General features: G+C 61.1%; 1 protein-coding gene across 4 annotated transcripts in view; it reads left to right on the top strand.

Annotated features, from left to right (window-relative positions):
- The first annotated feature begins 1,366 nt into the window (after positions 1-1,366).
- Positions 1,367-23,151, top strand: part of NFATC1 (nuclear factor of activated T cells 1) — a 106,255-nt gene continuing 84,470 nt past the window's right edge. For 2 of the 4 annotated variants that reach the window (XM_081078641.1, XM_081078639.1), the window contains exons 1-2: positions 5,683-6,015; positions 15,459-16,548. In XM_081078641.1, coding sequence (XP_080934767.1) covers positions 5,928-6,015; positions 15,459-16,548 — 1,178 coding nt within the window. In that variant the 5' untranslated portion in view covers positions 5,683-5,927. Of the gene's footprint in view, positions 1,867-5,682; positions 6,016-15,458; positions 16,549-23,151 lie in introns of those variants that run through there. The other 2 variants (XM_081078640.1, XM_081078642.1) reach the window with 2 other exon arrangements.

The following is a 23,151-nucleotide window of genomic DNA, read 5'->3' as shown; positions in this document are numbered from 1 at the left end:
CGCGGGAGGGCGGATGGGCGCGGGTCGGTCCGCGCTAACACGCCCCCGCAACGACTCGGCCCCCTCCTCCCGCAGCGCCTGGGGGGGGAAGAGCCGGAGGACGGACCCCCCGCGGGCAAAGCCCTGGCACGCAGGTCTGCGACACCGCGACTTTCCGCGGAAAGGTCTCGTGAAACGGAGGGGTGGGGGCGGCGCGGCCCTGGCGCCCCCTGGCGGCTCCACGCGGGAGGCGCGCCCCGCCTCCCGCCCCAGTGGCCTCGCGGGGCCCCCACCCCTACGGTATCCACGCGGGTCCCTGCCCTGCACGCGCCTGCGGTACCGAGGCGTGCGTGCCAGGCCCGGCTGTCAGCGTGGGAGCACGAGTACAGGTAGTGAGTCCTTGAGAGTGCTGTGACACCCACCAGGACACCCGGGGCCGAGGCCACCAGTGGGGCACCTGACACAGACAGGTCTCAGTTGCATGGCGTGGACGCCGCCGGGCACCTGCCTGCTTAGCATCACCCTCCACTAGCTGGCGAGTCCCCGTGTGGGCCGCGTGCCGTCCCCCCGCGTCGCTTCTGAGCCCCGACCCCGGACTCAGCTGGGGGACCCACCGGCGTCCCGCGGGCCTCCTGGGGCCTCGCGGCGGGCACGGCTGTTGCTTTGGGGCGTATTGTAAAGCCCGTGAGGGGGTCGAGCAACAGACTCATGATTTCACACGGCCGACGGCTCCCCGCCCTGACCCTCCGAGCCAACGACAAAATACGGTCCGGGTCCGGCTCGGCAGCTGCGCTGCGCGGGAGGCCGAGGCTTTGGGAGAGGAAAGCGCCGCGGGGACGGCGGCGGCGCTCGGGCTCCGGCAGCGGCCCCGCGGGTCGGCACCCGCCGTCGCGCCGGGAAACGCCCGCGTCCCGGTCCGGCGGGGCTGCCCCCGCGGCCGTCGCCCCCGCCCCAGCTCCCGCCACCGGCGAGCGGTGGCTCGCGTTTCACAGCGTGAATGACAATAGGCCGAGGTCCCGGGACTGCCGTGCAATCTGTTAGTAATTTGGCGGGGTGGGAATTTCCTTTCTCGGGCCTGCCAGTGGGAGCGCTTTTCCAAATTTCCACAGCGGGGAAGCCTGCGATTTTACATAATGACTTCAGCATGCCGCGCTCTCGCGCCCCCGCCGCCGGCCCCCCCGCCGCCCCTCGTTAGGGCCGAATGTGGCCCCCGGCCCCCGCGGGACCCCCGCGTCCGGGCCGGCCCGTTCGTCCGCCGCCCCCTGCGCGCCGCGGGCCGAGCGCGGGGCGGCGGGCGCGGGAAGGGGCGGGCGCTCGGCGACTCGTCCCCCGGGCCCCGCGCCGCTCCGGCGGGCGGGCGGGGGCGTGATGTCACGGCGGGGGGGGCGCGGGAGCGGCCGGGCGGCGGGAGGCGGGGGAGGTGTTTTCCAGCTTTAAAAAGGCCGGAGGCAGAGCGCGGCCCTGCGTCAGAGCGAGACTTCGAGACTCCGGACTCGCCGGCACAGTCGGCGCGCGGGATCCGGCGGCGGGCGCGGGCGCACTCCTCCGAGCCCCGCCACGCGCCTCCCCACTCGGGTCCCGGCGTCCGCCGGCCCCGCCACTCGCGCACACGCCCCTCGATGACATTTGTCCGGGGCGCGCGGCGCGGAGCCCGGGCAGCGCGCGTCCGCCGGGGATAGTCTGCTCGCCCCGGAGCCCGACCCGGGCGGCTGCGCCCGCTCGTCCCGCTCCTCCTCCTGCTCCGCGCCGCCGCCGCGTGGATGCCAAGTACCAGTTTTCCAGTCCCTTCCAAGTTTCCACTCGGCCCTCCGGCTGCGGTCTGCGGGAGCGGAGAAACTTTGGGGCCCGCGCCGCCCGCCCGCGGCACCATGAAGTCGGCGGAGGAAGGTAAGCCCGCGCCGCCGCTCCCCCTCGCGGCCCCGGCCGGCGCCCCCCTGCCCGCCCGCCCGCGCCCGCCCGCGCCCGCGCGCCTCCGGGGGTCCCGGCGGGGGAGGGGAGCGCAGGCCGGCGTGTGCGTGCCGGGAGGGGCGCCGGCGCGCGGCGCAGATTGGGCAGCGGTGTCCCCCTGGTGTTTCCCCGGAGCAGCCCTGGCCTCCGGCGCCGTCTCGCCGATAGGTGTCTCCTCTCCTCCAGCGCTGAGTGCGCGCACCCGGCCGGGCGGGAGCAGCCTCGCGGCGCAGCCCCGCGTGGGAGCTGCGGGGACGGGGCGAGGCTCGGGCCGTCAGAACGACCAACTTCGCGATGAGGTCAAGTTGTCGGGGCGCCGAGGCGTGGCCCGGTTTCTGCCCAGTGGGGCGGCGCCACCCTGCGGCTCGAAGGCCAGTCCACGGCGCGAGGCGTGGGCGCCCCTCCACCCGCGCGCTTTCCGAGCGCCGCAAGCCGCCTCCAGGCTCCTGCGCCCGCTCCGCGCGCGGCGCCGGCAGGTTGGAGGCTGCACGCGCGGGACGGAAAGCGACCAAAGGCGCTGTCCGAATACACCCTCTAATTCAAGCCACTGTGCAGCCCTCTAGACGGGACCGTCTGGGCCGCAGGAAACGTTTAGGGCAGTTCGAAGAGGGGCCGGCAAGTTTCCAGCCGCTTGGTCCCAGGACCGCGTGCGTGGCTGCCCTGAAGCCTGGCGACGGCGCGTCCGCTGCTGGCGGTGAGCGCGACCCTCCGCAGGGCAGCCCCGCCGCGGGTCCCGCCCTTCAAAGAACCCGGCCCTCCTACCGGGGACGCGCCCGCGGGTGTCTGGAGACAGGCCGGGAGGGGGTACGGTGGCCAGGGCGGGGACGGCTGGCGACACCGTTCCAAACGCCTTCGTGGCGGTGAGGCAGTGTATTGAAATGACTAAGAAAGCTGGCCGGGCCGCCGTCGGAAAGGAGCTCCCTGTGGCAAGGGCAGGCCTAGCGAGGGGCGCCGGCAGGGGCGCGGGGGCGCGCGGCCGCCTGGCCGCCGAGCAGCAGTCTCCCGAGGCCGCGGGGACCCGCCTCCCTGCAGCGTGGGCTCCAGCCCCGCCCGGGTCCAGGGCATCGGTGGTCGGTCCGCTGCCTTGTTACTTCCGGCGCGTTTCGTGTCAAGGAAGGGAGAAGGGTCTTGTGTTTCACCCTTTCACCCTTAGAAAATGTTTAAATGCGAACATCAGGTAACGCTTCCAGGACTAGCTATTTAAAAAGTTGAAACATCTTCTTTTGTGGAGGTTTTGATTGTAAAGCCTTAGACACTTGTGTCAAAGTTCACCCACGTATTTCTCATCACTGCTTTAGGGCAGACACGCAGGCCTTCCAAAGTTTAGATTTTTTTACTGGCATAGTCAAGGGTCAGTCCTGCAGTAGAGACTCTTTTTTTTTCTCGGACCCCAGGAAAAACCACGTATGGGGGCGGGCAGAGTTCCTGTTTCCTACCTGAGAAAAGACGCTTCCAATGCCTCTGCTAAACGGCAGCACCAGATGCAGCGCTGCCCTTTGACTAGACGAATACTGGGGTGTTCTGTAAGGACGACAAAAGGAGGCCCAGCAGAAGGTGTGGTCTCTGCGAGGTGTGAGGCAGGGTCGCTCCTGCAGCCCATCCCGGCCGCCGAGGCCTGGGGGTCCTGGCGCAGGCCCCGCTGAGGCCTGAGAGCCCCGGTGAGAGCCTGGGTGCTGCGGCCCCCGCCTCTAACGAGCATCTGGAGGAAGCTCAGTCCCCACGGAGGCCCTGCCTGTTTTCCCAGCGGAATGCAGAGCAATGCAGGCCTGCAGGTAGCCACCCACCACCCATTCAGAGGTTGCTCCACACAGAATGTCCCCAGGCTCCCGGGACAGAACAAAGCTCGCCCTGTTCTCCCAACACTTCACTTCCCAATGCAGATTAGAAAAGGTGCTGGCGCCCTGCTCTGTCACACCCAGGGCTGGACTGCTGCACCCGGGAACACCCGCAGCCTCCCAGAGGAAGCGCCAAGCTAAACATTTCCATCCTGACGGGCGTCTGCTGAATTGGCAAAGAGCTGGGCGCCACTTACAAGATGCAAGTACTGGGCGCTGGGAAGAGGACCAGTAAAGAAACCTGCCACCCCTGGTCACCTTGGGGGGGGGGTCTGAAACTGGCTGGGGACCAACTCTGCCGCAGGAAAGCAGCCCCGGGTCCCGCACCGCAGGGCCGAGGGGCACACCGAGGGTGCAGCCACCTCCCCGGGACAGGGGAACAAAAAGTTTTAGGCTAAACGGATGATAAGGGCTGTTACTCGAGTGTCAGTTTTTCACAGGGTTGAGGAGGTGACTGAAGTTAAAAAACAAAAAACTGAAAAGAGAGAAAATGAGATGTTGTGGCTTCTCGACAGAAAACAGAACTTCCATTTGCCTGAAGGTCAGCAAAAAAAGCAAACTAAAACAAAACAACCCTCCAACATACATCTCAAAGTGAGAACTATTATTAGAAACTAAATCAGGCCAAAGTGAACTATAGTTTATCGCTGGAGAAAACCAGCCCTTTGCAAAGGGTCACGGGAGAGAAGCCGGGCTGGGGGCAGGGTCACGTGGTGAGCAGGGTCTCGGTTTCCGGAGAAAGCAGGGCCCGCGGGGCGGAAAGGGGGCGCCTCACTGCCCTCCTCGGGGCCCGCGCCCGCACGTGTGACTCCCGGCCTCCCGCAGGCGCCTCGCGGCCCTCCCTCCTGTTCCACGTGTTGGTTTACGTGGTGCCGAGAGCCCGAGGACGGCGAGCACTGACGGCTGGGGGAGAGCTCACGGGCCTAGCTCGCCGTGTCACGCTCACGGGCCTAGCTCGCCGTGTCACGCGTGCTGCGGGCCCGCGGCCCCACGCCTGGCCTGGGCCCAAGCCCGGTGCGCGCCGCTCGTCCAGCTCTCCGAGCTTCGAGCTGCCCTTGGCCGACTGCGAGCCCACTCGCGCACGCACAGGAGAGTGCACGCGAGTTGTAGGAAGTCGGGGGCTAACGGGCAGGGGTTACGGAAAAGCGAGGGTCGCCAGGGAGGCATTGGCTGCCAGGAGAGCGGGAGGCGACGCGGGGCCGCGGGCCGGCGCGCGCAGACGTGGCGGGTGTGGGCGCAGCAGCCCCGCGCCTCAAGCAGGGGGCGCGCTCGCGGCCCCACGGAAAGCCCCCCTTTCCCGGCACGAAGGTGGCGTCTCGAGCTGTGGGGCTGGCAGTGGCGTGGCCTCCGCAGGCTGGAGAGGAGCTGGCTGCTCCGCGGCGCCCGCGCCGTCCAGTGGGCTCCCTCCCGGAGGCTGGGGCCTGCGGCGGGACGCGCCCGTCGTGGGCTGGGACAGCGGCAGACACGCGTAACCCTCCGTCCCGGGACAGAGCACGAGCCTCGTGCAGCTCAGAAAGACCACACTGACTTCCAGACAAGTCGGTCGGCCTGGGTGCAGTGTCGCCGTCGCTTTGGGAAGCAGTCACTAATTTTTGTGCCACTTGGACCCGCGGAGACGTCGCGGTGCGCGCTGCGCCCTCCTCCCGCCGCGCCCGGTCGGGGACAGTCCGAGGGGCCCGCGGGGCTCGGGGCCCCCCCACCGGCCCACGGGGACCCGGGCCGGACCCCAGGGGGCACTTTGGGGTCCCGCCCGCGGGTGGGGCGCTGGGGGACACGCGCGAGAGGCGGGCTCACCGGGAGTTTATTTAAAACTCGGAAGCCCGGCCGGCTCGCGCTTGTTTATGTAAACCCGGAAACGGCGGGGGAGGGGCGCCGCGGGGGAGGCGCGCGGGGGAGGGGCGGGCCGGAGTCACGTTACCCGGGGACGCGCGCCGAGCGCCGGGCGCAGCCGAGCCGGGGCGGCGACCACAGGTGCCCGCGGCCGGGACCTGACCCCGACCCGGGCCCGCGACCCTCGCCCAGGCCCGACGTGGCCCCGAACTGGACCCCGGCCCCTGGCCTGACTCGGCACCTCGAACCCCGGCCCGGCCCCTGACCCCGGCCCCTGGCAGTGACCCCCGACCCCGGCCTCTGACCCCGGCCCGGCCCGGCCCGGCCCGGCCCGACATGACGGGGCTGGAGGACCAGGAGTTCGACTTTGATTTTCTCTTCGAGTTTAACCAGAGCGACGAGGGCGCCGCTGCGGCCGCCCCAGGTGGGTCCGCGCGGGGCCGAGGCGAGGCCAGGGGCGTCGGCGTCGGGGGTGCGGGGTGGGGGTGGGGGTGCAGCGTCGGGCGCGGGCCGAGGTCGGGGGGCCGCCCCTCCCCTCCCCGCCCCTCCCCGCCCCTCCCCTCCCCTCCCCGCCCCTCCCCGCCCCTCCCCTCCGCGCGGGCGGGACCCCCTCCGGCCCCCACCTCTCCGCCTGCCCTGCCCCGTCCCGCCCAGGCCAGGGCAGCGCCCACGGTGTCCCCACTCCCGCGTCCAGTGCCCCGATCCACGGAGCGGGCAGAAAGCAGGTCAAGTTTAATGGCGGGGGGTGTGCAGGGAGGCCCCTGGGAGGCCACTCGCGTCCGGTGCGCAGCGCGCCGGGCTCAGTGCCACCCGGCGGGTTCTGGCGTCCGGGCCCCACTGCCGCGGGTCTTCGTGGGCGGGGGCGCCTCCTGCTCCCGGCGGCTGCTCGTCCGAGGCCCCGACTTGGCCACCGCGCGGGGACGGTGCTGAGCGGCCGCGCCGAGCACCGGGCGCAGAGCCCCCGTCCGCCCTCCGGACTCCCAGCCCCTCCCAGAAGAAAGTTACGGTGGAAGCCGCCCAGCCGCTGGGGGCGGGGGCTTGCTTCCTTTCATTTTCTCTTTGTCGAAATAAAGGTTCCCTCAGCCCCCAGAACGGGGCTCTTGAGTACAAATAAGGCTATTGAAAATCCACCGTGGGCGTGGGAGGCAGAGTGTGCCGCTGGGCGGAGGGGCCCAGCAGCCTCCGGGCAGTGCCTCTCCCACCTGTCCCTGCTGTCCCCTCTCCTCCTGTGGCGGCTGCGGGAGGCTCTGTCCCTGCCCACGTGGCAGTGGGGCTGTGAAGCTGCAGGCTTGGCGCGCACAGCGGCTGTTCTGCAATGATTGTATAACATTTTCCATACCATTCACCGCCCCTCTTTTAAAACCTGTAACGCCCAGTTCGTTTTTAAGCATAAATGTTCTGACCGGGCAGAGCTTGCCTGACCCTAGTTACCGGCCCTCCCTGAGGGGCCCCTCATGTCGTCTCCCTTGGCTGGGGGTTTCCAGGCCCTTGGGGTGGTGCGAGCCCGGCCAGCCGTGGTCTGGGAGAGGTTTGGGGCTGGAAGCGAGTGTCCCGCGGGCCTTTCCTTTCCTGCTGTGTCGTCTGGCTGCGGGTGTTGCTGCGCATGGCCTTTCTGGGTGCTCCTGGGTTCTCTCCTTCAGAAGATGGTCTCCCTCGGTGTTCAACCCCTTTTCAGTTCATTTAGCAAATACCACAAACGAGGCCCAAAGTGCAGTGTGGACCCCCTCCCGACCTCTCTGGCTGCACTGCACTGCTCCCCTGGGCAGTCTTGGGTGTCCTCAGGGGTCCATCTAGGGAGGTGGGCGGCCACAGCTGGCACAGGCCCTCGTGGCGCCCGCCTCCTGGGCCTCTGCACATCTGCCCTGCACCAGTAACTCACCAGGGCTGTGCAGGGTCTCAGGGCTGCTTCTAAGCACCTTTGCTGAGTAGGTGCCCCGCCCCCATCTCCCAAGGATTACAGTTAGGGCCTCCTGAGGGGAGGCCTGCAGGTACCGGCCCCGGGGCCCAGCAGGCACCAGGCTTTGGGGGAGGGGAGGCCTCAGGCAGCTGGGCTGAGCTCTGGGCAGAGCAGGCCAGGAGCAGACGCAGAGAGCTCCCTTCCTGTGTCACCGTGTTGGAAAGGAGTTGCTGGAAAACATTCCTTTTTCAAATATTTTTGGGAGAGACACTCATGCTTTTTTCCTTCTTTTTTATTAAGAGCAGCTTTTTTACATTTAGAGCAGTTTTAGGGTCATAACAAAATTGAGGGAAGGTACAGATTTCCCATACACCCCCTGCCCCACACACCACCGGGGGCCCCCCCCCACCATCTACATTCCCCACCAGAGCTGGACATTTGTCACTGTCACCCCTCTGGGTCCATAGGCTAACTCTTGGTGGTGTACAATCTGTGGGTTTGGGTCAAATTGATAATGACACATATTTGCCATCATAGTGTCACACACGGGTTTCAGTACCCTAAAAATCTGTGTCCCCCCTTTTCCGCCTCCCCCAACTCAAGGCAACCACTGATCCTGTTACTGTCTTCATAGTTTTGCCTTTTCTGGAATGTCACGTAGTTGGAATCAGACAGTATGTAACTTTTCAGTTTGGTTTCTCTTAGTGATGTGCATTTAAGGTTCCTCCACATCTCTCCGTGTCTTGGAGCTCATTTCTTTTCAGTGCTTAATACGACCCCGTTGTCTGGATGAACACAGTTTACCCATTTACCTACCGAAGGGCATCTTGGGTGCTTGCAGGTTTGGGGGATTATGAACAAAGTCCTTTTTTCTTGTTCTTACTACTTTTTACATTACGTTATATATATTACATTATTACATTAAGTTGTTACATTAAATTCTCCAACTCTTAATGAGTGATAGAAATGGCTTCACGTGAGTTCTGGACTGAGCCTGGATATAAATAAGTGAATGAATGAGGAACACGGAGATCGGTTGTGAAGCTCACTACAGGGCTTCGCAGACGGTGAGGAACTCAGAAGCGGGTGCTTTGTCCAAAGGACAGGCCAGCCCTGACCGCCGATGGCACTGTCGCTCGTCTGTCACGGTTCCTTCTGACTTGAGAGTGGTGTCCTCAGAGTGCTGGCCTCCCGGGGCCAGTGGGTGGGCTGGCCCTCTGTCCCCCGTCACTCAGGCCACCTCCTGCTCTGGCTGCTGCACCGGTGGGGCTCCTGTCTTACCTGTTCCTTCAAGGGAGTGACTGGGTCTTGGGTTCTTTATTCTGAGTGCCCAGCAGGTGCAAGTAGACAGTCAGTGACCATTTGTTGGGAGAAAGAAAAGAGAATTGTAAAAATAACTTGTCCTGGGCTGGGCAGGCGTGTTATTTGCAATGGTCTTCATGTCTCCACTGCCCCCCACCCCCGGGGCAGAAGGCTGGGTGCTGGGCTTCCCTCCGGGAGGGAGGGAGGCCGGGGAAGAGGCCTCCTGTTCCCCTCAGGAAGTAGCTGCTGCGCTGTCAGCTGGGAGGCTGGTGTGGCCCTGCTTCCCGTGGGGCGGGCTCCTGTTTGCTCAGTTATTTTGGCCAGCCCCACGCTGCCAGGACTGTCACCCTGGCAACCAGGGAGCAACTTGGCCAGCCTCTGAGTCCGCTGGAGTCTCCCCAGCAGTCGGGCCACCTCACGGCCCCTCCACGGGCATCACTCATGTTGAAAGGGATGTCTTTTGGGGCATTTTGATTCTCAGGTCTGGTCTCAGCCTGGTGAGGGTGACATGAGGACGGGGCCCTGCCCTTCTGCCGGTCAGTCCTGCCCTGGGACCGTTGCCACCCAGCAGGGTTGCCTCCGGACCTCTGAACACAGCTGTGGAGCAGGAGCCTTGGACATTTTAGGAGAATCCCCGTATGTTTAATATACGGGCCCCCACCGTCGTCTGTTTGCCCAAAGTTGCAGAGATGTTTCCATCAAGGACAGTTAGGTGCGCAGGGGGTATTTGAACCCTGTGTCCGGCTTGTCAGAGGAAGACTGGGGCGAGTCATGACACCTCACATCCTTTCTGATCCCCTAAAATCAGAGTGAGACGTGGAGGCCTGAGAGGAGAGGTGTGCGGCCCAGGCGGGCAGGTCGGTGCCCGAGTCCCTCGGCAGGGCTGCTGTGCTCGGTCACGGCCTGGTCCCCGTGTCGGCTGTGGCAGCAAGGCCTCTTGGCATCAATGTGCACCGTTCTCCCGGCAGGTTGTTGGACGGACTGTGCCCTTGGAAGCTCTCTGTCACCTACAGAGCTGCCAACAGTGGGGTGTAGGCGCTGAGCGTGTCTTGCTTTGCTTTGCCATAGTTCCCACGACCTGCAAAATTATAATCTTGCCGTGTGGGTGCCGGCCCCATTGTTCGGTGCACAGGGGTCTGGCCAGGCATTTGCAAGGACGGGACCTGGCGGTCAGATTCTTTCCAGCTCTATTTCTAGCTTCACATCCTGCATGCGTTTCAACCCAGCAAACGCTAAGGGGGACGTTCCTTAAAATGAAAACTCGAAGTCAGTGCATCTTGCAGAGTTTGTGAGAGATCAGAGGACGGACAGCGGGCAGAGGTGGTGGTTCTGTTCCAGACGGCCACTTCGCGGACACAGGGCCTCCCTGCCGGCCGAATGCGAGTGCTGCCGGTGGTCTGGGCCTGCACCGTGCACGGCTGCCGAGGGCAGCGGCCCTGACGTAGGAGCGCTGGCCTGGGGGTCTGCAGGATGGCCACACGCTCTGGGCCCAGCAGAAAGCACATGGATGTACTTTTCTGGTGGTTCTTCAGAAATAATACAGTTGTATGGTTTGAAAGTAATTATTTCTCAGAATGAGACGAGGCAAGTCTGACAACGCTGACCTGCTGAATTTGCTGAGCACGGCGTTCACAGTGGGCGCTGACCAGCCTAGGAGCCGGGGGCACCCTGCTGGCTCCCGCGCTCCCGCCTGCACGCTTGCTGCTGCCCATGCACCCAGAGCAGCCCACACGGCAGCGAGAATTAAGAGAGGAAGGAGGGCAGTGCCATCTCCAGAGCCACTGTTCTATCACAGTAATGTTCTGTTACATGAACCATTTTGAATAGGCTCTCCATAATATTTGCTTAAACGCCTGCCGTTTCTTTGAGCTCACCTGCCCTGTCACAATTTTATTAATGGGCGGCCTTGGCAGGTGGCCAGGTGCCAAAAGCACCAGCAAAAAAGGACTGTAATGGGTGACGAGCGAGCAGTGTAGTGGGTCCTGACATGACACCTCAGGATTGTCAAGAAGGTGACTGGGAATAGTTTCATTCCATGTAAATGTGATCCCTTTGAATAGTTAAATAATTCAGATTTGAATACGGTTTAGGTTGGTAATAAAACCAAATGGCGGGAAGCGGTGGTGGGAGGGGGCAGGTGCCTGCCGGCCTGGGGGACTTGGCCCCGCAGGCTGGGGCCGCTGCTCGTTGTGTTTTTGTTCTAAAGAGAATCCATCATCAGCTCGGCGGCATGATCACAGTGAGGTTCGGGCTTCTGAGGCCTTCATTTCGTAATTTGTCTAATTAAGGCGAAGCCGTGCTTAGGTGAGTCTTGTTTCCTAATGAAGGCTTTGTGTTCTGTCTCTTCTTCATTGAATCTTGGGTATTGACAGACTTTCGTTTAAATAAAGGCCTCTTCTTGGAATGTTCTGGTTGTCAGCGGACGCCCTGCTCCACCAGGGTGGTGGCTGCTCCCCTTCGTCCCCTCCCACAGCCAGGCCTTGTCCACAGCTGCTCCAGGAAGACTCGTGTCAGACCCCTCACTCTGCCCACCCCTTCCCCACCTGGCATTTCCTCCAGAACCTTCCATGGGAGAGTCCTGTGGGCATTAGGTGGGGGGCCCCAGACCTGCTCTGCTAATTCCTGGCATTTTTTTAAATTCTCAGAATTACCTTCCTGCCAACAAAGAGTGGTTCAAATGTGGCTCTCTCTTCAAATGAGTCGTACACACGCATGGTGTTTTCATACCCTGTTTCCCCAAAAATAAGGCCTGGCCGGACAATCAGCTCCAATATGTTGTTTGGAGCAAAAATTAATATAAAACCCGGTATTTTATTATATTACATTATATTGTATTAGACCAGGTCTTATAGTAAAATAAGACCAGGTCTTAAATTAATTTTTGCTCCACAAGAGCTGATTGTGTGGCTAGGTCTTATTTTGGGGGAAACACAGTACCTGGGGCAGGAAGTGTGGGATCCGCCCCAAACCTCCTGAAGGTCCCGAGCACCTCGGGCTGGTGCTGGTGGGGGGGTCCTCTCCAGGGCCCTGGGCTCTCGGGGGCAGGGAGGGCAGCAGAAGGAGGCACAGATCGCGCTTCGTGTCTGCTGCTCACACCCACACCCCAGTTTTACATCAACCTCGTGTCTGGTGCTGCGTCTGCTGCAGTTGATGATTTCTCTCTAAAGTGAAAGTTCCCTTTTTATAGACTGTGAGATCATGCGTGCACTCGGCACGGGCCACAGGACTCAGGACACACAGTAGGCTCACAGGAGGTGAGGGTGTGAGTGCGGGAGCCATTCACTCAGACTCGGGCGGCCAGGCCTGGCACGCTCTTCCATCTGGGGGTGTGGGGTACTTGTCCCTGTCATGGGGACGGTGCCACCTTGAGGACAGACACCAGGGGACATTTTGACCTGTGCAGGCTTTGTAGCAGCTGTCTGGAAAGCCCCGCCAGCGAGGGCAGGGCCCCTGGTGCCTGTTGCTGGGGGTTCTGTGGGGGGGGGGCCTGGGGTATTTCTTCCACCCCAGAAGCAGAAGGGGAGCAGAAGCCCCAGGAAGCGGCCCCGGAGTCTGCCTCAGTGGGCCAGGAGAGCGCGTGTCAGCACTAGGGAAAGACCAGCGAGCTCCTGTGGGTGACCAGCCAGTGCAAGTGTGGCTGCAGGGCTGGCGGAGGCACCGCCAGGTGTGTGGGGCTGTGGAAGGGCCTGGGGGCGAGTCACTGGGACATCGGAAGAGCCACACTCACTGAGGACAAGCGGGACAGCCGGAAAGGGGTGTGCGGCCAGGACAGTTGTGTTGAAGAAATGCACAAAAGGGGGACCAGGAGGCAGTCCTGGTCACTCGTGAAAACAACGCCAGGGGAGAAGGCGGGCAAACACCTCTCTGACTTAGCACCTAGTTTTGGAACAAGTCCCACGTAATGAAGCTATTGAAGTCTCATCACTGAAATTCCTGCCCTGTAAACCAAACGTGGAATACGGTTTCTTGCTTTGTTACTGGTGTGTGTGTTCATTCACCTGGAATCATCATCAGAATCACACAGTTCCCGGTGGTGCTTTGCACGCCCACCCACCTCGGCCCTGCTTCTGTTCGGACTGGCTGATGGCTGACTTACCTGCAGTCTCGTGGGCACTGCCCACACCTGCCAGCCTCGGGATCACTGGTGTTTTTTCTAAGCAGCGGTTCTGGTTGGAAAGGTTTGGGAGGTGTAGGGCCAGCTTGGGGGGAGGACGTCTGAGAGGGACATAGGTAGATAGGTGTATGTAACAGTGCACAGTGGTACACACTACCTTGTACGTGGGTACAAAGAAAGGTTTTTGCCAAGGTGAATCTTTTAGAAGAAAAACATAGTAGTGTTTAGTTTCCCGGGTGCCGCAGCCCCCTCGGTGGTCCTGCCGTGCTGGGTGACCCTCACAGGGCAGCGGTTTCCTGTCTGCAGGCCCTGGCCTGCCTTCTGTGGAACTCTTCCTGTCCCTGCCCGCTCCCCCTGGACAGCGGCCCAGCCTCCTCTGTGTCCAGCTCAGGCGCCTTCTGTGGCGGTTTGTCACGGCTCAGGCTGTGGGAGGAGGGCCTGGCACCCACACGCCAGGCGGGGGAAGGGCTGCGGCATTGATGTCCACACTTGTCCTGAGAGGTCACTGCAGTGCTTGGCGGCCCCCATGCCACCTCCTCCTCCAGGACGTGCCTTTCCAGGGTTATTAGCTTCTGGTTTGAGTTTTACAAAAATCGTAATCAAGTTTTTAATATCTGATTTCAGTTTTTGTGTAAAGTATCAGTGAGGGTGTTGGTGTGAGCCGGCATCCCAGTGAATGTTGGTGACACGGGCATGGCCGTCCCACCCCCATGGACAGGTGTGGGAGGCCCAGCGGGGCCTGGCGCTGGGGTCAGGCCGTGCCCTGGTCTCTGCCTCCTGCCCTTGGACGTGAAGGCCTCTGCTGTCCTCACGTGTGTCCCCAGTGTCCTGTTGATTTCAGGGTGCATGCGGGCAGGCCCAGAGATGGTGGGGCAGAGGTTTTCAGGACAGTGGGACCGTGGACGCTTGGCTGGAGGAGCCGGAGTGGGACCATCCTGCCCCTGCCGCATCTGAACTTTCTCAGTCGCAGTTTCATTTCCTTGTCACGGCTCTGTGTCTCCTGGGGGCTTTTTGGAAGCTGGCACCGATTTTGAGCATCTGGAACGCTGTTGCTCTCTCTCGACAAGGCCTCCTGCGACAGCCGGCTTGGAGGGGGCTGTGCGCTGTCCCCAGGCTACCCGGAGGGGCCTGGCCTGTGTCTTGGGAACAGCAAACCGCAGTTTTATCAGGGGGATTTAGAGCCATAAAAGCGAGAGAGCAAGAGCTGCTTGATAGCAAGGTTTGTGAAAGGCTGGGTTACCGTACGGGGCTGATGGCTGCTCCTGGAAGTTACAGCAGAAGTAGGTCTCGCCTGCGTGGGGCGCTACAACCGTTTCCATCGGTGAGTGCCGTGGGGTGTGAACCACGTCTGGAGACCCTGGGTGTCCTGGTGTTGGCCCACGGGGGGTCCAAACCACAGCCCTGACACCAAATGAGCGTCTCCCAGCCAGTGCCTGTGCCTGGATCTGGGTCGAGTTTCCATGTGCACGTTTCCATTATTCAGAGGCCCGGGGTATCATCTCTACATGTACGGCAGCGAGGAGCCGAGACGTCAGAGGAGTGCACAGTGGACATCCACGAGTGTGGCTTTCCTGACAAGAATTATTAAGTACACTAGTGATGAGTTGTAAAATTATTTTGTTTTATAATTAACAAATGACGATACTTAAACCTAGCTATGCCTCAGCGTCACCTGCTTGTTTTTAAGGGATTCCTAGGCCATGAGCCACCATCGCAGTTTACAAGAGAAACCCCAGAATCTGTGTTTCCATTCAATCCTGAGGTGGTTTCTGTGTAGCTGGTGATTTGGGCAGTGATTCGCCTATTGAAGGCTGTTGGAATGTCCCGGCCTGTGTATCTGAAACTCACCTACCCACCCGTCCACCCACCCGTCCACTCATCTGCTAAACAAATCGAGCACCTTGTCTGTGCCAGGCTCAGTCCTAGGCTCTGAAGACAGCAGGAAACCAAAGTGGTCTAAGGCAGGTGAAGGCTCTGTCCTCAGGGAACGTAGTTTCTACTGGAGAAAAAGATGGTGCATGCGCTGATGATAAATGTTAAGGAATAAAAATGAACTGGGGTGGCTGGATAGCTCGGTTGGTCGGAGCGCGGTGCTGGTAGCACCAAGGTGGCCCGTTCGATCCCCGCATGGGCCACTGTGAGCTGCACCCTCCTTAAAAAAAAAAAAAGAGCTGGGTACAGTGACATAAGAAGTGGGCTGAGGGATTGCCATTTTGACCGGGTGTTTGGGGAGACAGCGTTTGAGTAGAGAGCAGAAGAGAGCAAGGCGACCAGCACACAGCTCTCGGAGGAGGCGTGTTGGGCAGAGGGCAGCCAAAGGGGCAGCTGCAGGTGGGCGCGCGAGTGTGGGCGCGAGGGGCAGTGTGCTGCAGTGGAGAGAAGGGCGAGGGTGGGAGGGGCCGCGGGGACCTCGCCGCCAGGCCGGGCTGCGCTGGTGCTCTGAGCCGTTTGGGAGGCGGGGGTGACGGCCCCAGATCCTGGGCGCCTCGAGGCCGTGGGTCTGTATGTTTGATGACCACGCCTCACGCGTCCTCCTTTTTATTTTGCCTTCCAGAGCACTACACTTACGGGTCCTCCAACATCAGTGCTGGCCTGCCCCTCTCCACGGCACACCCATCCCTGCCCACTCCATGCCACGACCTGCAGACGTCGGCCCCGGCCGTGGTGGCAGCGGGCCACCCCTCGGGGTACGGAGCCGCTGTGGACGGTGGACCCTCGGGCTACTTTCTGTCTTCCAGCCACGTGAGGCCCAGCGCGGCCCCAGCCTTGGAGAGCCCGCGCATTGAGATCACGTCATACTTGGGGCTGCAGCACGGCAGCAGCCAGTTTTTCCATGACGTGGAGGTGGAAGGCGTCCTTCCCAACTCCAAACGGTCCCCGTCCACAGCCACCTTGAGCCTGCCCAACCTGGAGGCTTACCGCGACCCCTCCTGCCTGAGCCCGGCCAGCAGCCTGTCTTCACGCAGCTGCAACTCCGAGGCCTCGTCCTATGAGTCCAACTACTCGTACCCGTACGCGTCCCCACAGACGTCCCCGTGGCAGTCCCCCTGCGTGTCCCCCAAGACCACGGACGCCGAGGAGGGCTTTCCCCGTGGCCTGGGGGCCTGCAGCCTGCTGGGCTCCCCGCGACACTCGCCCTCCACCTCGCCCCGCACAAGCGTCACGGAGGAGACCTGGCTGGGGGCTCGCACCTCCAGGCCGTCGTCCCCTTGCAACAAGAGGAAGTACGGCCTTAACGGCCGGCAGCTGTCCTGCTCCCCTCACCACTCGCCCACGCCGTCCCCGCACAGCTCGCCGCGGGTCAGTGTCACCGACGACACGTGGCTGGGCAACACCACGCAGTACACCAGCTCGGCCATCGTGGCTGCCATCAACGCCCTGAGCACGGACAGCACCCTGGACCTGGGCGACGGCGTCCCCATCAAGGCCCGCAAGACCGCCCTGGACCACTCGCCCTCTGTGGCGCTCAAGGTGGAGCCGGCGGGCGAGGACCTGGGGACCACGCCGCCCTCGTCTGATTTCCCGCCAGAGGAGTTCCCCTCCTTCCAGCACATCCGGAAGGGTGCCTTCTGCGACCAGTACCTGTCGGTGCCACAGCACCCGTACCAGTGGGCCCGTCCCCGGTCCCCGACGTCCTACGCCAGGTGAGCCAGAAGCTGGGGCGGGCAGGCAGGTCGGCTTCTCCCCCAGGCAGAGGGCAGGGCCTGGTGGCTCAGGGCTCCCGTCTGCGGGTCCCATCGCGGTCCCCCGGCCTCTCCAACTTCAGGGGTCTGCTGCCAGTGTTTGGCTCTCGTGTGTTTAGAAACGTCACGCCATCTCTGCCCTGAGGGTCATGTGGTGCTGCCGTGCGTGTCTCTGTGATACGTTTCCCTTGTTATGAGGGTACAGCCTTGTTGCATGAGGATCCACCCTCAAGACCTCGTCCTCACTTAATTATGTCTTTAAAGAGCCCGTGTCCGAGTGAGGTCAGATTCTGAGGCGCTGGGGTTTTACCCTGTCCTGTGAGTGCTGGGGACACAAGTCCGCCCGGGACGAGTGTTTGCAAACACGTACACTGAGCATTCGTTTTGTTTTCATGAAACCAAACAGTCCCTCTCCTGTTGGTGTTTCGTCTCCCTGCTCACCCACGTCCCTTCTCTCGCCTAATTGCCGTTGCCGCGTTGCTGCAGATGGGACTCAGCTCAGCAGTTAGTTCCCTGGAGCAGCAGCCCCGCTCCGCTCCCACCGCGGCCCTGCCAGGGTTTGGAGAACAACACAGCCGTCTCCTCCCCGGAGACTCAGGTCCCTGCAGTCTGGTGACAGAGCTCAAGGCTGTTCCCATCACCGCTTCTCGGGTTGGTGGCTTTTCCTGTTCATGGTGTGTGGGGCTGCTGTGCTCCGCAGGGCCCACTTACTCAGCCCCGTGTTTTTATTTTTAACTAAACAGCTCTCCCAACAGGAGGGGCACTAACGACCCCTGGCAGAGGGCTTCCCGCTGCAGGGCTCTGATCAGGTGTGGAAGCGTCCACAGGCCTCCAGAGCTGTGGCCGCCTCCCGGGAAGGGCTGCAGGCGTGTAGTTGTCTGGGCCTGGAGGCCGAGTGTTGGTTGCTCCTGGTCCTTGTTTGGTTAGAAGGAGGCGAGCCCACAGTTCCCGCTGTGCGCCGCTGAGACGGCGTGAGTCCGGGAGCTGGTTCTGCTCTGTCCCAGCCTCTCTCTGCCCACAGCTGATGTTCGAGCTGCAAGTGGGCAATTTAGTTCCAGGCGCTGAATGAAGCCAGCGACACCTCTGTGCCCTTTGGAAAGTTTGTGGTGAAGAGACAGCATGAGGGTTGACAGTTTTAAAGCCATCGGATGGTCAGAGGCATCAGTTAAGGTTCAGAGAGAAAGCAAGCAGGCCCACTTGATTTCTGTCGACTTGCTTCGGGACGTGCCCACATTTCTATCCCAACGTCTGCTTTCAATACGATTAAGTTGAAAAAGCCGGTATTTTCAAAGTTACCATGAAAACGAACGTATCTCAGAGCCTGGATTTAATACATCAACATGGGAATTTTAAAAATCCATTTGGAGGCACTTAAAACATTTAAGCACCGTTTGTGCCTGCTGTGCAATCTTTACAATTTTATGTAAATAAAGCAAGACTATTTAGAAGCTCACCCCCTCAATCCCAGACTCACACACCTATGAGCCGATGACCTTCTGCGTTTCCATGGACCACGAAGGTCATCGTCACTCACAGTGGGACTTCAGTCTCCACGCCAAGTGACGTCATCCACACGGCACCGTCAGGGGCATGCAGATGACTATAGTTCAGGGTTTTTAAAGAAGCTTTAAATTTAGGCAAAGCCTGTGTGTTTGTTTGCAAGGGGCTGTTGTGACAAAACAGCCGTCGGGAGGACATCCGAGCCCCGGGCCGCTGTGAGGCCCCCCGGTGTGTAGGTGGCTCCCGCCTGTGTCCCCTCTGCTGTCTCCATTCGGGGCCTGTCTCTGTGCCCAGAGTTCTCTGGGTGACAAGGACACGGGTGTGTTGACTCGCGGCCCAGCCAGAGACTTCATCTAACTCGATCGCCCGGGGAGACCCTGTGTCCACACGTGGTCACACACTGAGGTCCTGGGGTCAGAATGCCACCCTGTGAATTTTGGAGGCACACAGTCCATCCCAAAACGCCCAACCACGCGTCCTGGGGACAGTGGCAGGTGCCTGTGCTGGTGACCCCGTCGTCCCTCCCTGCGAGGCTGACTTGGGTGTTTCTGGTGGGAGGGTGGTGGCCGTCTGTGTGACCCGTCCTGCGTTTGAGCTGTTGTCTTTGCAGGCAGTGCAGCAGCCATTCGGTGACACACGGCTGCTCGTTATCTCTTGGGCACAGAGGCCGAGTGAGCCGTACGCCCCCGTGAATAGTGCAAACCAACCAACCGTGTGGACGGCCCCAAACTGCTCCCCAAGGGTTTGACGCTGACCTTCCCCACTGTCCTGGTTCCACACCCAGATGTGTTTCCTGGTCCTGCCATGTGTTTGCATGTGATCCCGTCAGCTGGCGCGCAGGGGCAGCTGGGGGCTGTGTGGAGGTCAGAGGTGAGGCTGTTTTGCCCGCAGGAGAGGGTGACCAGCCTTCCGGCCCGGGCAGCGCTGCCAGAGCAGGTGGACGTCAGCAGGTCCTGGCTACGCGGCCGACGCGCACACTGTGTGCAGGGACCTCCAGAATCCGGGACAGAGAACTTGTCACAGCAAAGCCACCCCATCCCGGCGCGCAGTGCCTGTGTGCACTTCTAATTCTGTCCCACCAGGAAAAGGAGCTTCAGCGAAAAGTGTGCTGTGCTGGTCTTTTCCCAAGGAATTTGCGTGCTGGGGCTCGCTTCCCTTGGGGGGCTTTCTCATCTGCAGTGTTCATGGACCCCCCTCAGTGCAGGGTGTCTGGCAGGTCCAAGAGCAGCGCTGATTTCTTGCTGCAACTAAGGAAGCTGTTTGTGAAGCTCACAGCAGTGTCGGGATTTTGTTGATTCAGAGTTCAGACTTCCTTTACAGTTTAACGGAATGACGCTTCTCTTCTTAAAGCTTGGAGATGTGCAGAAATCTGGTTCTAGGTCCAGGTCAGGCCACGAGCCTCCCAGGAGGGTGTCCTTCCTGGGTGGGGTGCAGATGAGACAGCAGCTTCCAGAGGCCGGCGGGCTGCAGGGCGGCGAGAGCGTTTAGAGGACATTGACCGGCATGTCTTCATTTCTAGATGGTAGTTTTCAGATGGTGGCTTAAAGGGCTTCACCTGAACCCCCAGGAAGCGAGGTGTGCAGGGGAGCATGTGTGTCACCTGGTCCTTCACAGGAGCGGTCGTCCTGGGCGGTGCCGTGGCTGCCCCCCCCCACCCCCCCACCCCACCCCCCCCCGGCCCCTGCACCATTTTTCTTTCGCAATAGACTCGTGGAAACTTCCAGCGTTTGACGCTTCACGATCTTCAGCTGTCTGCGCCCAGTGTCATCTCTGAATTCGCGGAGACACATGAGGAATATAGACTTAGAAACAGTGGGTTGAGAAAGGCAGGAGCTTTTGGTGGGAGCGTTTTCAGCGACACTCTTACAATTCCCGTGCGCTCCAGTGCAATTCCTGTACGTGAAGCTTGGCTTTGGATTTGTATCCTTACAGAGAAGTGGATTTTATAAGGGGAAAGATGGGCCTAACGAACAGTTTTTACTTAGGGACAATGGGTTCAGTGACCCAAGCAACGAGCTACAAGTCCATATCTGTGTATTTTAGGTTTTTGGCTATGAAATTGATGATTTTAGTAATATCCGTAACTTTTGTGCTATGCAGAAGTGTCAGCTTCCAAAATCTGAAAGAGCTCCTGCTGACCCCAACTGCATTACATAAATGATCTGAATATTTGAGTTTATCCTAATTTGGAGTAAGATTAAACACCTACTGGCCACGTGCCATTCCACGGGGGTCACCAGCACTCCGCTCTGCCAGGTGCCCTGGCTGGGGCCAGCTCCCCTGGGGTCTTTTCCCGACTATGGGAGGGCTGCCACCTGCACCTCACGAGAGGACACTCGCTCACAGTGAGCCTTACAACAGACAACAGTGCGGGGAGATGTAGGGGCCACTGTCACTGTCCGCACAGCCCGAGCACCGACAGGGCCTGGCTCAGAGGCGGGGACGCTTGCTCAGGCCCTCGTTACTGATGGGCAGCTGGCACTGAAGCTGGTGAGTACCTGGCCCCAGAGCTGCCCCTCACTGGCTCCCTGCCACCAGGAGACCCGTCTGATTTTCTGAGGCTGTGGGATGGCATCAGGCGATGCCTAGAACCTGACAAAAACACACGTCCTGTTACCAGGACGCGAAGCACACCTCTGGGGCAGGTGGGAACCCCACAGACACAGGTCTCCATGAAGCCCCGAGACTAGCCTGAGGCACAGCCCCTTCTAGAAGCGTCTGCAGGTAAAGCCAGTGTTCAGGGGTCAGGAATGGCTGTTGTCTGGGAATGGCTCATTCACAAAGCGACGTGTCCGCTTCTGCACGAGAACCTGCCCGTGGAGGGCTCGGCAGGTGTCGTCTTCTGGGCGTGTGTGGTGCCAGCTGCGCAGAGCTCGGAACAGCCTTTCAGACCCAACGGCTCGCTTCTGCTTGTGCAGTTTCTTTCCGGCTCCAGAGTTCACAGCTGACGCTCGAAAAGTGCTTTGCCGACCTGACTTCTAACTCGTGAGCTTAGCCTGAGATTTCCCAGACAGTGACAGGGCAGCAGAGGCTGGGCTGGGTGCTCTCCTGCAGCCTCAGGCGCGTCCCAAGATCAGTGTGCAGGGTGTGGGGCCCCCTCCTCTCGCTGATGTGATTCTGTGAACGTCTGTTACCAGGGAAAGAGGAAGTACTATTCCTGGACAGGACAGAAGAATTTGAATTTCTGTGGCTTTACACTCAGATTCTTAAATCGAACCATCGAGGCCTGAAGTGCTGGCTGATTTCCTAGAATAGTGCAAATGCTAGAGGAGTCGCAGCCATGGGACTGAGCAGCCCCTGGTCTGGCCCTGCTTGTGTCCACGCCGCGTGTGCTGGGGCTGTGACAGCACTACGGCCTCACGTCCCGGGCAGCCTCACGTGTCTCCAATCCTGAGATTTCCCAGACTGCTGAGAGTGCTGGCTGGGAGGGCACATCCAGGGACAATGTGTGTCAGTGACCGCAGACAAAGAGGCCATTTCTGCTCAGACCTTTTTCTCGGGACAGCGCGTGGAAAGTGCCCCCGGAGCGGCGCCTGCGGCAGACCTGGGCTGGGCCACCTCGGGAGCCAGACAGAGGGTCTGCCTGGGGGGTAAAAATTTAATCTGGAGACCGTGGTTGTCCACATTAAAACTAGACCTTCCGTGCAATTAATGGGACTTATTTCCAGTGTTCTTGGGTTCCTGAGCAAAAATGCTTTTATAGATCACGATGGGGTTTGCTTTTTTCAGTGTGTCCAAAGCGTTTTCTGGAGGCTGGGTGACACACAGCATTAAGTTGGTTGGTTTCCAATAAAGAAGCAACTTGTGTGAGATTTCCCATCCAGTACAGGCTGGTCTGTGCTTTGAGTGCCACCTACACGTGGGACAGACCTGTCCACGGTGGGGAAGGGCCAAGCGGCCGCGTGGCTGCGTCTGACTTAGTGCCACAGGGCTCAGGTCAGGGCGCGCAAACCCTGAGGCCACCTGCAGATGTGGCTGATGACAGCCAGGGACCCGCCAGCCTGGTGGAGCCACGGGCTCTGGGTTGTAGCGAGCAAGGGACTCTTGTGCCTGGGAAGCGGGGCCCGCAGGGGTTCAGAGGCAGCGCCCCGAGGGCAGCCGTCCCGGCCCTGGGCGTGGGCTCAGCGCCCCAGCCACGTAGTGTGAGGCTGAGGTGGACAGTCCGGCTGCTCCTGTGCGCAGGCTGCTTGTAGGTCTGAGTGGCTGTTCAGATCTCGTGACTCACCCAGGTGACCTGCGTTGGAAGGTCCTCAAGCCGTGTGCCTGGTGCCCGATTTCCTCTCGAGTCAGTGTCCATAGGTGACTGCGGCACCTGTGGGGCAGGCACCCTGTGCCAGGGGCCAGGCCCGGTCCCCTGAACCCGGAGCTCTGCAGAGCTGTTGGGGACGAGCACTGTGGCCTGCAAGCCTCATGCGTCCCTCCCCAGGGGCCTGCACGGGGCCGAGCAGCTCATTGCTGTGGGAGGCAGTGCACGGACAAATCTCACTTTACAGAGGGGGAAACAGCACACGGAAAGCGCTCCCCACCCATGAAAGGCCAAGAGCCGCACGGTCTCCAGGCCCCTGTCCTGGCCATGTGGGGTGTGGGGTGTGTTCCCCGCAGCTCAGGCCCTGAGACCTGGCCTCTCGCTCCACTGATGGCCTTGAGCTCCTGACCCACAGAAGGGCTTGTGGTGCCACCCTGCAGGTGTGCAGGGGCCAGAAGAGGAGGTGACACGAGCTAGCAAGTCAGCATTAGCACGAGTAGTGGGTCAGGCAGACGTGTGTGGAGTGTCACGGGGGCATGACGGGCACTCACTGGCCGTATTGGAGACACGTGGTGAGGTGGCGGCGCCCAGTGGGGCCCTGCCTGGGGGCACAGCATCTGTCGCCTGGGGACACGGGCTCCGCTCCGAACACCGGGTGTCGGACGCGCCCCGTCTGTCAGCCGTGCCCAGGGCCCTGAGGTGACCCGAGGGGAGTGCATCACACCCCGAACCACAGGGGTTTGCTCAAACTTCGCGTTTCAAAAAGAATGATCGCGTTTCCGTGACTGTCTGGAGCTAAGTGGACTCACCATGACCTG

This window comes from Rhinolophus hipposideros (assembly GCF_964194185.1).
Source record: "Rhinolophus hipposideros genome assembly, chromosome: 17".
NCBI lineage: Eukaryota > Metazoa > Chordata > Mammalia > Chiroptera > Rhinolophidae > Rhinolophus > Rhinolophus hipposideros.
The sequence above is the reverse complement of the archived record's forward strand: the minus strand, read 5'-3'. Positions and strand labels throughout refer to the sequence as shown.